This window comes from Cydia amplana, chromosome 16 (assembly GCF_948474715.1).
Source record: "Cydia amplana chromosome 16, ilCydAmpl1.1, whole genome shotgun sequence".
Lineage (NCBI taxonomy): Eukaryota > Metazoa > Arthropoda > Insecta > Lepidoptera > Tortricidae > Cydia > Cydia amplana.
This window is the reverse complement of record NC_086084.1, coordinates 6,323,996-6,337,954: the sequence shown is the minus strand read 5'-3', so window position 1 is coordinate 6,337,954 and position 13,959 is coordinate 6,323,996. Positions and strand designations below refer to the sequence as shown.

The 13,959-nt window shown below is 38.0% G+C and overlaps 1 protein-coding gene across 1 annotated transcript in view; it reads right to left on the bottom strand.

The window, feature by feature from the left end:
• LOC134655422 (cell adhesion molecule Dscam2) overlaps window positions 1–13,959 on the bottom strand; it is a 239,018-nt gene that overhangs the window by 39,857 nt on the left and 185,202 nt on the right. Inside the window, exons 9-12 of the mRNA XM_063510890.1 lie at window positions 13,520–13,792; window positions 12,532–12,633; window positions 1,285–1,429; window positions 265–527 (exon numbers count right to left, since the gene is read on the bottom strand). Coding sequence (XP_063366960.1) covers window positions 265–527; window positions 1,285–1,429; window positions 12,532–12,633; window positions 13,520–13,792 — 783 coding nt within the window. The remainder of the gene's footprint in view (window positions 1–264; window positions 528–1,284; window positions 1,430–12,531; window positions 12,634–13,519; window positions 13,793–13,959) is intronic.

The window sequence follows — 13,959 nt, the reverse complement described above, 5'->3', positions numbered from 1 at the left end:
ACAAATCCACGCGTACGAAGTCGCGGGCAACAGCTAGTTAAACATATGTATACTTGACAATCTTGATCTTAAACACTAAGCTCCCTCAAATACCTCGTAAGTTACTGTGCCCATATTAGGCTCTAAGAATGCTTTCAAATGAGATAAACATTTGGTACTTGCTTTTTACCAACGATGATGGGGTGCATTTATACACGCACACATCATGCGTGTGAGATTTTAGATAGTTGACAAATTAAGTGATATAACGTTGAATCTACTCACCTCTCTCCCAAGTAATAGACTCGATAGGATACCCGGCGACGGGACACTTGATGACGAGGTCGCTCCCAGCCACGGCGGTGACCTTCGGCATCTCGCGGATGAACGGCAAGCCGTACACGTTGACCCTCGCCGCGTGCACCGCCTTACCCGCGGAGTTGGTGGCCACACACGCGTATTCGCCGCCATCTTGTTCAGTAACTCGGCTGACGTTAAGATGGCTGACGACGTCGTCCTGTAGCGTTACGTGCTGGCCGACCACAAATCTGGACAGAAAATTACGTGTTAAAAGCAATTTACAGCAGGTTTAACATATCATTTAAAAATATTTTAATACCGATCATCCAATCCAATACAAAAGAATTGTCAAGAAAATGCCTATCTTCAAAAAGCAAAGACCAAAAAGCAACATTAGAAACCAGCAAATATGCTGAATAGAAGAACAAAAGACCTTTTCCCTTCTAATTCACGGAACCTTTAATAAAATAGGACGCCATAAATCTGTTTATACGTGGTAGATTGTTTCCGCTATATCGACACATCATTTGTCTAAATCGGTTATGGGGCGAGCACCAGCGTGAATTTCTTCCCTTTTTGGCTTTGCCGCAGTAAACAACTACATTATAAAGAAGAGTGATGGATTATCACTCGTGTCAAATTGATTTTTCTTAAGTGGATACGCTTTGGTTTTAATGATAAAAAGCAAAAAAATGTTGGATAGAAAAATATACCTACCTAAGATACAATTTGAAATTTGAGTTTGATGTGTGGGGTACTAACTATGATTGAATATTTAGATTTCTTGTGGCCATTATTTTGTCTAGTTTTTCACTATTCACACATATAGCTAAACATCATCAAATTGTTAGGTAAAAAGTCTGTAAAGCGTAAGTTAATATGTATAATGTTGTGTGCAAAACTACTTTTTGAAACATAATAAATCAATATTAAAGTTGTCTTGAGGGTATCATGTTCTGACATACTTTTGTAAATGTATTTTGACTCGTATTTTCTCAAGCATACCTAGAATTGGTGGGTATAGGAAAACCATCTAGTAGCCACGTGAATTGAGGAGGCGGGTGGCCCATCGCTACACACTTGAGTGACACGCTGGGGCCAGGCTGTAGGGTCTGCTCCGAAAACCAATACACCAGCTCTGGTTTTGATTCTGTAACAAAATAAAATATTGATATTTCATTTACTGAACAATAGTATTACGACAAAGGAAATCTGCCCTCCCTTTTTACTTTTTTGCATATTTTTTGACAATAAAGTATACTGTAAAGTCTGTGAAATAATTGAATACGATAACAGCCTAAAATTAAATATTCTCAGATAATCAAATCGTTAAACAATGAAATTAATATATTCTGTTTTCATGATACCTAAGTATGTATCATATCTAAACACACAAGAAATCGAGAGAAGCTCCAGTGCTCTTAACAAACCTGAAGCTTTTCAAATAAATGTTTTCCTATAATTTTGTATTGTCATATTTCTTTTCCGTAATAAAGCAATGCCACTTGATTTAATTCCACTAATCCTTTTCTGGCTCTGCTCCTGGCACGGCGCCGGATAGATTCCGTTTTAATTTTCATGTCGATTAAGCGGCATGAGGCTGGCATTATGGGACAGGCCGGGCCGCAAATCCGGCCCGCGCGCTCGCCGGCACGACCGCCCTTCGCTTAGATTAGTATTTTTCTCGGCGAATTTGTGAAACAAAGAATTCATTTTTCTTAGCCTAACAAACACTGAGCCTCAATTTGTATAACGCTGAGAGAGAATAAAAATAAATCGAATTTATAACTTGTCGCAAACAAGACCCGGAGTTTTGTGTTCATCATAACAATTTATGAAAGTTGTGAAAAGAATTAATAATGTAACGCTTTCATAATAAGTAGGTAGGTAAGCGTTTTCACATAGGTTTAAAGTACGTAGTCGTTGCCGACTAAAGGGCTTTTAAAAGCTAAAGTGTTCAATAAAACATTCATACAAGTGCGCTTATCGAAATTAAGTATAGGTATTTCATTATTTGACTTCAACCGAGCCACTCAAACATGCACCGATACCTATAAAATGAAAACCACTTTGCACAACAGTGTTTCTTTTCAACACGGTCAGAGCTCACTTTTATTGTGCAGCATCTTTTGAACAGTATAATTGCCGTCCACTGGTCTTTTTACGTCTTCCATCACATTTAAGCGTTTTAAGTCATGGTCGTATTCGGGCTCGCATTTAAATAGGATTGCCCGTTTTAGAAATGTCCTTTTTGCCTCCCCGTTTAAACGAGACAATGGGACTGGATTAAATTTATGTCATAGTTGTCCCAGGAGCCCCATGAGTCCGGGATTTGAAGTAAAACGCAATAACACAGTCCCTTCATTACCGGGTACACGCGCTGACTATTTTACAAAATTCTCACGACCCGCATTTCCAAGTGATTAAGTGTAACGATATTGTAAGGGTTAGCAGCACATCGCGGTTTTTGTAAGTTGGTGGAATTGTTGTTGTTGACGGTTTGTAGCATGTTAATGTTGGTATTACTGTTGCGGGAATTTGTTAATGAGGTCGCTATTAAACAATACCATGGTTGTACCAATCTGCAAAACGATATTATTTGTCAGGTACCTAAGCATGTTTATTTTAGTTTTATTATAATTGAGATTTATGTATGTAGCAGTCATATTTAACAGTAATTTATTTACTACATGAACCTGCAATGAGTAGAAATTTTAATTAATATACCTCATATCTGCGGTAGACTTTGGGCATAAAAGGAATAGGTACTTTTGTATTTAGCACCTACAAGTCAAGTGCAGATACGATACGAACTTGAATAATAGTAGTTAATATCAATACATACTACTACTATACCTACCTATACCCTCACCATGAGTTAAACGCTAGTGAATGCGTCATCTCAAATGCATCTCGCTTGCACCAATGTCAGTACGAGGGAGATGCATTGTTAGTTAGTTTACGCAGTCGCTAGCGAATATGTAAAGATAATAGTATAGTTAGTCAATATAAATTGTGTCAACCAATAGGTATGTTATTTGAACAATCTAGTCTTAATCACTTTAGCAGTCTATTATAAGCACAATTTCAATGCTTTTATAAGCCGAAGTTAAACTTATACGGCGTCAAGTCTGATTCTGGGAACAAATGACGCTTGTTAACAGAAGGTCAACGGCTTGCATAATTTATCGGGCAGCCGTCTCGCGCACATGGCCGACACTTTATCTGGGCCATTCGGCAAATAGTTTTCTTTTTAGGTATCGTACAAATTATAAATAGGTAGGCATTTTTTACTTGCAGGTACGTACCAGACTTATTGATTTTAGAAAGCTCAAGTGGATTTTTTTGGCAGCTGTAGGTACACTTAATGGGTCTGTGGTCAACTTATGGCAGCCAAAGTTACCGTATAATATACAATCAATACATTTTGTATGTATGTTGTGTTCACGCGTGTCGTATCTAGTTTTGATAGTATTATATACAAATACACATTTGCTAAAAATATGTAGGTTGCTGTTTCTCGTCACGTTTCCTGATTGATTTATATATTTTATTCATTCGAATTTCGTTTCTGCGGTTACGCGTACTTTCAAACCGCAGGTAGTAGGTTCATGTTCATATCCCGGCTCTTACCAGAGGATAATTGGTAGCTATAAAGGTACATACAGACTAATCAGAATCATAGTAAGTAATCCAAACAAATTCCAATAAGGCCTAGTTTACTGTTTAAAACCAGTTTTCGCTTTGGTAAAAACCGGTGCCGGTGTAAATTCTTGGAACTGGAATATTTTATTTTTGGTTTTAATTAACAAATACCTATCGTTCATGTTCGTGGCAAAATTACTTTTCCACGAACTAATACAGACTGTACTGTGAGTAACTGAATTATTCGGGATGACTAAATTTCAACCCCTTTTTTATACCTATTAGTTTCAGTCAAAAGTACGGAACCCTCGGTGGGCGAGTCCGACTCGCATTTGTCCGGTTTTTTTTAAATGCACGTAACGAAAAATATACCTATGACTTGATGACATATTACATTACGGTATGTACTAATAAAGACATTATTGCCTACATTGCCCGCTATACTCAGCGCAGTCCGGTAAAAAGTGTAGTTAATGTTATACATATTTACAAATCTTTTTCTTTTAACCTAAAATTACTCTGTAGCCGCTTGCATTTTAATGATCTTCTTTTAGCTTGGTCTAAGTCTTATACTAAGTTCTACACTAAAGAATATTAGGAATAAATAAAGCTTTATAACGCAACTTGACATAAAGCAAGAGTTTAATGTGCATGCATCGCTTTTATGGAATTTCTCTCTTCTTTTTTTTATCGAGACATTTTCCTTGTATAAATGTCTCTTAATTATCTTATAGCTGTGCTAGTAGTAGAAAAGGTTATGATAATAAATGAGGTTAGTCAAGAGAAGGTCAATGGCTTGCATATTTCATCGAGAGAGCCGTCTGGCGCACCCGTCCGATGCTTAATCTGGGCCATCCGGAAAATCACCCAGTTTTCTCTTATACGTGGGTATTAAAATACTGAAATTTGTTTTATTTGCTGTCAGATTTCACTTAAATGTTTTCGCTTGATCGCTTTTACCATCAGATATTTAACGAGCGTTTATCTGTTATTCAGCCGTGTTGCTGAGAGTGCCTAAGTCTACTTTAGCCATAAAGTAGACTTAGGCACTCTCAGTAACACGGCGGTTTTTTGAAATAAAATGAAAATGAGCTTTTCTGTTTAGTCTCTCAAAATCAATATTAAAATCAAATATTAGTTTTTTTATGATATGCATTTTCGGTTTATATTTTATATGCATATTATAGTTAAAAATACTCACAAAATGATGCGCAGACGAAGATTCTAAGCGAAAATATTATGTCTTTTTCTAAAAGTCGGCGTCTACATATATATAGGTACATTATTTTGTTGTAAGCTGTAAGGTGGTGTAGGTACTGCTGAAATTAAAACTAACTAATTGTAAGTAAAATTTCTGTTGCTAATTTGCTATAATGTTCTACTTTATTTGCATTGTTAGTTGATAACAGTTAGTTCTGTGTCAAGTCTAAGTTATGGCTGAACTGTCAAATCCAAAACGAGATAAATATGATGAATTATAAAAAATTAAAAAGTTGGTGTGTGACCATACCACCACCACAAAACTAGCCATATGAAAACCTCACCTCGCTTTCAGTTATATTTTCGAGTTATATAGGAATCAAAAACAGTACAAATGATGTTTTAGAATATCAGCTTTCATTTTCACGAGTTTAAATCCCAAAACAAATGCATAAACATTACCCTGAGTAAGTAAGTAAAGTACCATGTGTTGCCGCGGCGCACCGCCCTCCACATTTGCAAGGCTAAGTGTACGCTCTGGCGGTACGATTGTCAAATACTTACCTACTTATCTCACACCGAATATATTCAGTCATGCAAATGACATAATAAACTTATTTGATTTAGTTAGTTCATGAAATAGAATGCAAAAAACATTGGCACATTGTTTCCTATTCTATTGGGGTTTAATGAGCAGTTACCACAAAACATATGGAACCCTACAGCTCCATGCATCCACTTGAACTGTCAAACTAGGGTGCGGAAATTGTCCATAGACTTTGTCAATTTCCTACAATCGCTAAACTGATGCCTAATGTGGGTTATAATAATAATAATAATAACCCGCGGGGGCAGCTTATGGCGAGCTGACGGTGAGTGGCGACACCGCGGACCCCTATTCCAGAGGGCCCTGTCATCTGGCCCTCGCCTCTGTGCTTGCCTTGATTGGCCGGCCAGAGTGGAGTCGCAAGAGCGGGACCTATGCTCCAGGTTGGAAGTGTAAAATGTCATAACGCCGGCGGCCCGCTGAACGGATTACCGGGATCTGGCTACCGCAGACTCACCTCTCGACAACCTTACAGCCGCTCCGAAGTGTTGCCCTGTTGTCGCACTGTGCGTGCGGCCATTGCGGGGCCCACTAAATGAGTTGGCGAGTCACCACCTGTCATTTCACACATCACAATTTTGAGACTGATTGTCACGGCAGGTGTCCGCTAGTCTCTCCCATAGCCCATTATCCAGTCCATCCAACATTCACATCTATAGCCCATGACCTTAGTTCCCATCGCAGCACAAAAGTGCTGCACTGCAATAGTCTTTGCACCTGGCGGGGACCATCTTCGGATGTATCACATTGTGCGTTCGGGGACGGTATCCTCCACGTGTATCCCTTGCTTTTAGATTAAAGTGTCTTAAAGGGCCTCTGCGCTGTTGGCTTCGGCCCCACGTACGCCTCCCAAAGGTCCGGGACCCCATGGTCCCGAGATATGGACAAGACATACAAATAATAATAATAATAATAAGCCCGCAGGGCAGCTTGTGGCGAGCTATTGGGGAGTAACGACCCCACGGACCCGAGTGCTCCAGAGAGTCGGCCAGGGTCTCCGTCTCCGGCGTGTCTTCGTCGGTCGGAGTGGAACCCCAAGGGGACCCGCAGGACTCTCGGCTCTGGCTTGCCTTAATTGGCCGTCCAGAGAGGAGTCGTTAGAGCTATATGCTCCAGGGGTGGAAGTGAAATTTGCGTAAGCGCGAGTTGGCACAGTGGCTGTTTACAGTCACTGGGTAGAAAGCGGTGTACACCTCTCGACACCCCTGAGCCGCTCACACCGATGTTGCTCCTGGTCGTCTTCGCGACGGCAGTTTCAGGGGCCCATCTAGTGCGCGGCAAGTCACCACCTGCCTCGATAACTTGTGTAAACCTTGTTATGGCAGGTGTCCGTACGTCTTTGCAATAGCCCAGTCTCATAGTCCACCCCAACTTCAATCCATAGACCGGTATTCTGTTCACTTTTTTCTACAATAGTCCCAATGCCTGCTGAGACCGGTTCATGGGTGTCTATTGTTGCACCTGTAAACGGGTCCCAGCAGGCGTTCTACATGACATTAAAGCTCTCCAAAGGGCCTCTACGTGTTGGATCTATATCCCCACGCAAGCCTATCAAAAGACCGGGATTTATAGGCCCGTGATCCCAAAAAAGGAGATACAAATAATAATAATAGTTCTTTATTTACAGGTAAAAACCCATTTCAAAAATTAAGTACAGTGTAAAAATACAAAAATACAAAAAATAAAATAATAAAAATGTATAAAACACTTAGAAAAAATACCTAAAATTAATAATAATTAGGCAGTCACGGTCAGGATCGTCACTTCCTGTTCCTCTCACGGTGCACGGATATGGTTGAGTCAGTTATATAAATATTTTTAAATGACAAATAAAATGATCCCTTTTGTTAAAATAAGTGATATAGCCGCAAAACTAGGAGAAAGTTAATATTAAATTATCTTACCACACTTTCCTATAGCAAATATCGCCAACGTAAACTAATTAATAGTTTTAATGCCAACACGAAAACGTGAAATAAAACATATTATTTATGCAAATTATAATCATAAAAAAATATATAACATTATCCACTCATTTACTTACTTTCATTCCAGTAAAACTTTCAAAACTCTGTAGATATTAACTTTTGTTCAGACACGCACAATAACTTCCATTTACTATAAAATGTCGCATATTCCCTGTGCACTTATAAAGCAAAAGAATAGATGATTTCCCCTTTATGATACCCTCACGTCTAGTTCTTTAGCTTTGTATAGAATTTTAAAATTAACCCGCTCCAGCGGGTATAAAGCAGGGTGAATATTCCTACCCCTTTTCAAGTCCTTGCCTCCGGTGAAACAGTATAACTAGAACCTTCTATTAGATATAGTTCATATCAATAGCGAGATCACACTGTTTCTGCTTTACTGGAGGCCAATGTTCGGTAAGAAACAAGAATATTAACTCCGTACTGGTTGACTTATGGAAAAACGTTGTAACTACATATGAGGTTCATATAAATTTAGAGCCTTTTCACAAACACTATTATCCACTCCAGTCTCAAGGTGGATAATAAATATGGATACCGTGTTTGATATCCTGTTCCAAGCGCAGATGTATTCCAGGAAACTGATCGACGAAGCTGTCAGGAGGAGTTCGGATTATGAATATCTAGGGAGGATAGCTAGAACTATTAGCTTAACTCCGTTCAACGTTATGTGCATACCGTAGTACCTATCTAAATTTATTTATCGTCTTTACTGGTTTCGTTGTATCATATTGGCTTTAAATGCTTATTGAAATAAACCCCAAAGCTAAGTACCTTTTATTATACTGGGACCATACCCTTAGTAGTGTCTACGTAATGGAAGGTGCATCTCATAATGTCTTAAACGGTTTTTATATTACCAAATCTTACAAATTGCTTTGACGCAGATACAAAAAACCGCGGGCACATTTAAGTCGCGAATTCGGATAAGCATTTTAATTAAAAAGTAGTAGGCCTGTAGTATCCTCCTGTAGCATTTTGGTGTAACAAATCGTTATATATGTACCTATGTAGATCGATCGCTCAAATTTCATTCTTGTTATTATATAAAATTGGTTCAATATTTTCATTTTTACAATAATAGGAATTTAGATGAATAAGGTCCTTTGTGTAACAGTTTTCTCTTTTACAGGATTTTTGTAAATGCAATCCTTCTATATGTTCAAGTAAATGCATTGCGACGCCAGTTGTTGTAGGACAAATTGAATTGGATACGTTTTTTGTCGAACCAAACTGCTTGGGTCGAGGTAAAGAACGTTGACTGAATAGAAAATTCAAAAGAACTAAAAAAGTGTACATTAGGGGTAGCTATGGCGGTGGTATAGTTATGAATATGTGGCGGCACGACTTGCACGCCGAGGCCCTGCTTATATGGAACCCCTGAAGAGCAGTGACACCAAATAGCGGGGACCGAATTAGTAATAAAACAAAGCGACTTATACATACACACGGCGAAGGAAGAAAGAACCTTATGCGGTACAGGATAAGATCTTAATTGAAAATTTGACGAAGGAGTATTTAGTGCGGGTGCTGGATGCGCCCGCGGCAAACGTGCCTGCGTCGCTGGAACTCTTTGTTTGAGCTGAAGGGCTGACTCTAATAGCTTGCAGCGTATCCGCGCTTAAAAATGAACTTTTTAAATATTTTATGAAGAATCTGGGCGGGTAGCGGTCGGGAAAAGTTGAAAAATTACAGGCATACGTGTTGCAAAGAAACTGTACACCCGCTGTTACCGAGCCCGTTTTTCCCTAAACCTGTATCAAATATGGCGACGAAAAATCCTATTTCGTTTTACAGGGACGAGTACGCATTATCAAGGCTGTTATAAAATAAAACGTTGATTTTTTTTCCTTGTTGTACGTGTAAAGCGAGGTTGTTTTTTGGGAGGCGACCGGAATCATTGCTTTTTGAAATATTGATGAATCTGACATTGATCTAATTTTCTTGGAGCGCTCTCAAGGAAGGTACGCCCATGGAGCTGTTTGATTAAGAAAATGTTACAGGAACGGATATTTTTACTTTCCAACTAAGATTGATTGTATTCACTAAGTAATAAACACAAACTTGAAACATCGTTAACACAGGTTTATTTTGTTCAGTATGCGTGATTGATGATTAATTGAATCAGTTAACTTATAAATTATATAAATAATATAAAACCAATTGATTCCGAACGTATAACGATTTCCGAAACCAATTTCACTCAATCAATATTTAATATCAGTATTTACTGTTTTCTTCGAAGATGAAGATTGATATCCTATAATGGCTTCTAGACCGCAAACTTGGCGCCTCAAATATAGTTTCTGTTTATTGTATGACAGCAGTTATGACAGTTGTAATTTGTTTTTCTTTTTCCAAAGATAAGTTTATAAATTACTGGCGGCAAAAACACGGTGGGTCGTAGGTCACTGCCAGAACTTTGACTATTGTTTATGTAGGTAGGTAGGCGGATCAACTTGTGACACGAGGCTTAAGTGGAAAACTTTATGAGGACCTTTTGTTTACTATTTTCGGATGGGGACCTGACCCAAAATTACTGTCTACCTACTTGTATGGCGGTAAAGGATACGGCGGGATCAATTTCAATTAAGATGCTATTTACATTTCAAGATACCTAATGTAATAAAATACAAAGGTTGGTGGTAGGGTACATTAGTCAAAATATGTGGCTTGGCCGTTTCGCTACTACAAGAACTTTTGTATAACAGACAAGTAATGAACAGTGAATGCATTTTTCACCCTACGCTCATGTGACGGTAGCGAAACGGCCAAGCCACATATTTTGACCAAGTGTAGAGTTTGTGAAGTTAAGGCGTGTAGAGTTAGGAGCTTGGCTCTACATGAGATTTGATAACTTTTTGGCAGTGCGAGCTATATGAAGCCAATTCGAATAATGCTTCTAAGGGATCATTGCGGTACGATACCGATCTGTCCACCAAAAGTGACGCTTTTGGTTTGATATTTCTCATTCCAAAAACGGCCATCATATTCAGATTAGTTAAAATCTTTTAGTTAAATCTATTTTCCCGGTTCCCAAGATACAGGCTGCGCCTAGTTTGGGGCCGACGGATATTAGCTTAGTTGTGTAATTTAATTTATGATAAGTTCAATCTGCTATGTCGATTTGTAAAAATGTTTGGTAAATAAACAATTTGTATTAGTATTTGGTTGAAAAATTTAGACTTTTGAGCAGTGATCTCTTAGAAGCATTGTTCGAATACGGCCGTTTGTCTCGTCTTGGCAACATTTTACATTAAAATGTTTTTAGTGGGATTTGTTTTATTGGGCCTTGTACGAATAATATTAATATCTATGGGATGATATATGGTTCTATATAGGTACTTAGTCACATTTAACTAAAGAGGATCGAATGCATGCATTTAAACATGTATTATTTCGAGTGTGGGTTTGATGATTACATTTTTTGTGACTTGTATCAATAGACATTTTCAAATAAATTTGAATAATATTTTAGAATTAAGTACCTTAAACATCAAAATAAACGCAGTTAGATTGCAATTAATAAAATATTTGTTTGTTTCCTAATTAAAATTTGGTGGGTAAATATTAAAATACAGATAAATGTCAATCAGCGAGATGTCATTTACCTACAATGCTTTACTTTAATAAGCAAGCCTCTGTTTGGTCTAGGGCTTCCAAATACCGAGCCTCGCGGAATACCGGTATTAATACCGAAACTCTCTTCATCAATTCGGTATTTATTATGACATCGGGGTTTTATTAAAAATTGGGAATTTAAAAGGCTAAATATTACACCACATAAGTTTTAATAGTCTAAAGGACAATAGACAATCAAATAATGTGGCTATCTGCAATGATTAGGTACATTTTGCATTTTGCTGATTGTATGGATGGGCGGCTAGTCACAGTCACCGGACACTTAAGTGTAAGCGATCTTGACATGTCTTTTAATTGAAAAACTCTTTTTAAAAATCAGTAACTATTACTTACGAAAGCAGAAGAATATAAATGATCGTATTAGATTCATAATTGTTACATATTTGCCATTATTTATTTTTAAAACGTGTTTTTCAATAAAAAGTCACGTCAAGATTGTTTACCTTATTTCTTAGGCAAAAAAAAACGAACTATAGTGGTCGGTAGTAAATATTTCTGTAAGGCTTGAAATGTTTCATAGCACCAATTTTAGCAAATATGGTTAAAATACATAGTCAGGTTTTATATAGAAAGAAGCTACTTCATACAGTGAATTTAAAACTGTTACTACAGTTCGTTGCTCTATTCGTATGTTCATATCTATATCACTACCATGAGTTCCAGAAATATTCATCGTGAGATATTTATCTCACGCTGATCTACTCAGATAGGTAGTACAAATTATTTGATTAATTTGACCATTTTAATGGATATAGAGCGTTTATTCGGTACATTTCGCATGTACCGTAATAATACCGGGTTACCGGTATTGCATTAAAAATACCGGTATTGAAAAATGACCAAAAAAACACGGGATACCGGTATTTTGGGATCCCGGTATCCCGGTATTGGAAGCCCTAGTTTGGTCGCTGTTTTCGATAAATTTAGAAAGCATTTGACGAGTTCTGATTGGCTCCGAGAGTGACACGTTCATTATTCAAGGTAATTAAAGCTTCCTAGCATAATGCGCCGTCAACTGTCGAGTCAACATCCAATAAAACAGGCAAAACAGCCGATTTCACTTATTTATCACTTAATCATTCTGCTGCATATTTCAGGCTTAAAAATATATTGAATGTTATCCGTTCTCGTCGAACGTCTGAATAAATATTGCATCTGAAAACAAAATACCTCGTGTGCCTGTGAAGTTCCAGTCGACATCGTGCGACTGCGCGCTGCGGGCGTAGGGGGCTCGCCGCGAGCGGTTAGCGGTGGCCAGCGGCCGCTCGGACTCTGCAAATACCAGCCTTTACAAAAATAGAACACACTCAAGAATATACTACGACCACATTCCGAATAAACAGTCCCAAGCGACATTTATTCCGAAGCAGGAAGTTCATATGAATTGGAAAAATCGACCGATTCCTTTGCTTATCGCACTATTCACACGAGCTTTTAAATCTTGTCGTTTGGGACGTTCTGCATTGGATAAGTAAAACAGCTTCCTTGCAAAGTTGAGTCGAGGTAAGCAGTTCTTACGTTTCCTTTGTGAATAGCAGATCTGAAAAATGAACCTCTATTTTGTTTCTTTTTAGTTCGCTTTGAATTTACTTAGCGATAACGTTTTAAAGCGGTGTTCGCAGTTCTCTATTTCGGTTTCAAAGTTTAAAATTTTATCCATTCTAATGTGGGTAAAAATGTAAAGTAAAAAAAATATAAATAACAGTACAAAATCGAGTAGACCATATATTTTCTAATAAATGCACTCAATGCGCAGCGCATTCCGCAATTTTTGTTTGATTGTTTGTGATTATACGAGTAGTCGTATTTGATTATATATCTACATTATATAGAGAATGCAAAACTGAACCTTTGCACAGGCATACAAAAGTTGTAACCTCTATTACGCAATCTAACATACCTAAAGAACGAGATACATAATAAACAACACACTTAGGAATGTAGCGCTGCAAGCTTGTTCCTCTCTACACATAGTTAGCAAATTTATGTGCAATAATATACTTAGGAGATGCCACGAGATGCTAAAGACGTAAATTTTTCCACAATATAAAAGTCAAAAGGCGCAGGTATTACTTAATTGAAACTTTACGGCGTACGTTCCTGTAGGCTGATGGTCTAATATATCTAAAAAGTAATTATGTATTAGTAAATTTCTCACCGTCTATTAAATACTCCGCTACGCCATAAGCTTGATCTCTGCTGTTCGAAGCGAAGCACTGGTAGACACCCTGGTCCTCCTCCTGCGTACTCTTGATATGTATTCTAAGACCGTCATCCGACAGCCGAATTCTCTCATTAGGCTTGACGGCTTTTGCGTTGTGCACCCAGTATTGCTTCTCGATTGGATGCCCTGAGACTTTGCATTCGAAAATGATATCCGAGTTTATTTTTGCTCGCAACGCTTCTGGCTTTATTCGGACGGAGATAGGTTCTGCAATATGAGAAATGAATTCCCTTACTATGCACATTTGCACGAGAATAAAACATGGGATGGTGATGGTACCTAGTTTTAAAATTGAATTTTTATGTTTGTTTTAGCTTGAACGCTGTCATTTATCACTTCGCAGATTAGATTTTACACCGTGGAAATTTCTACTC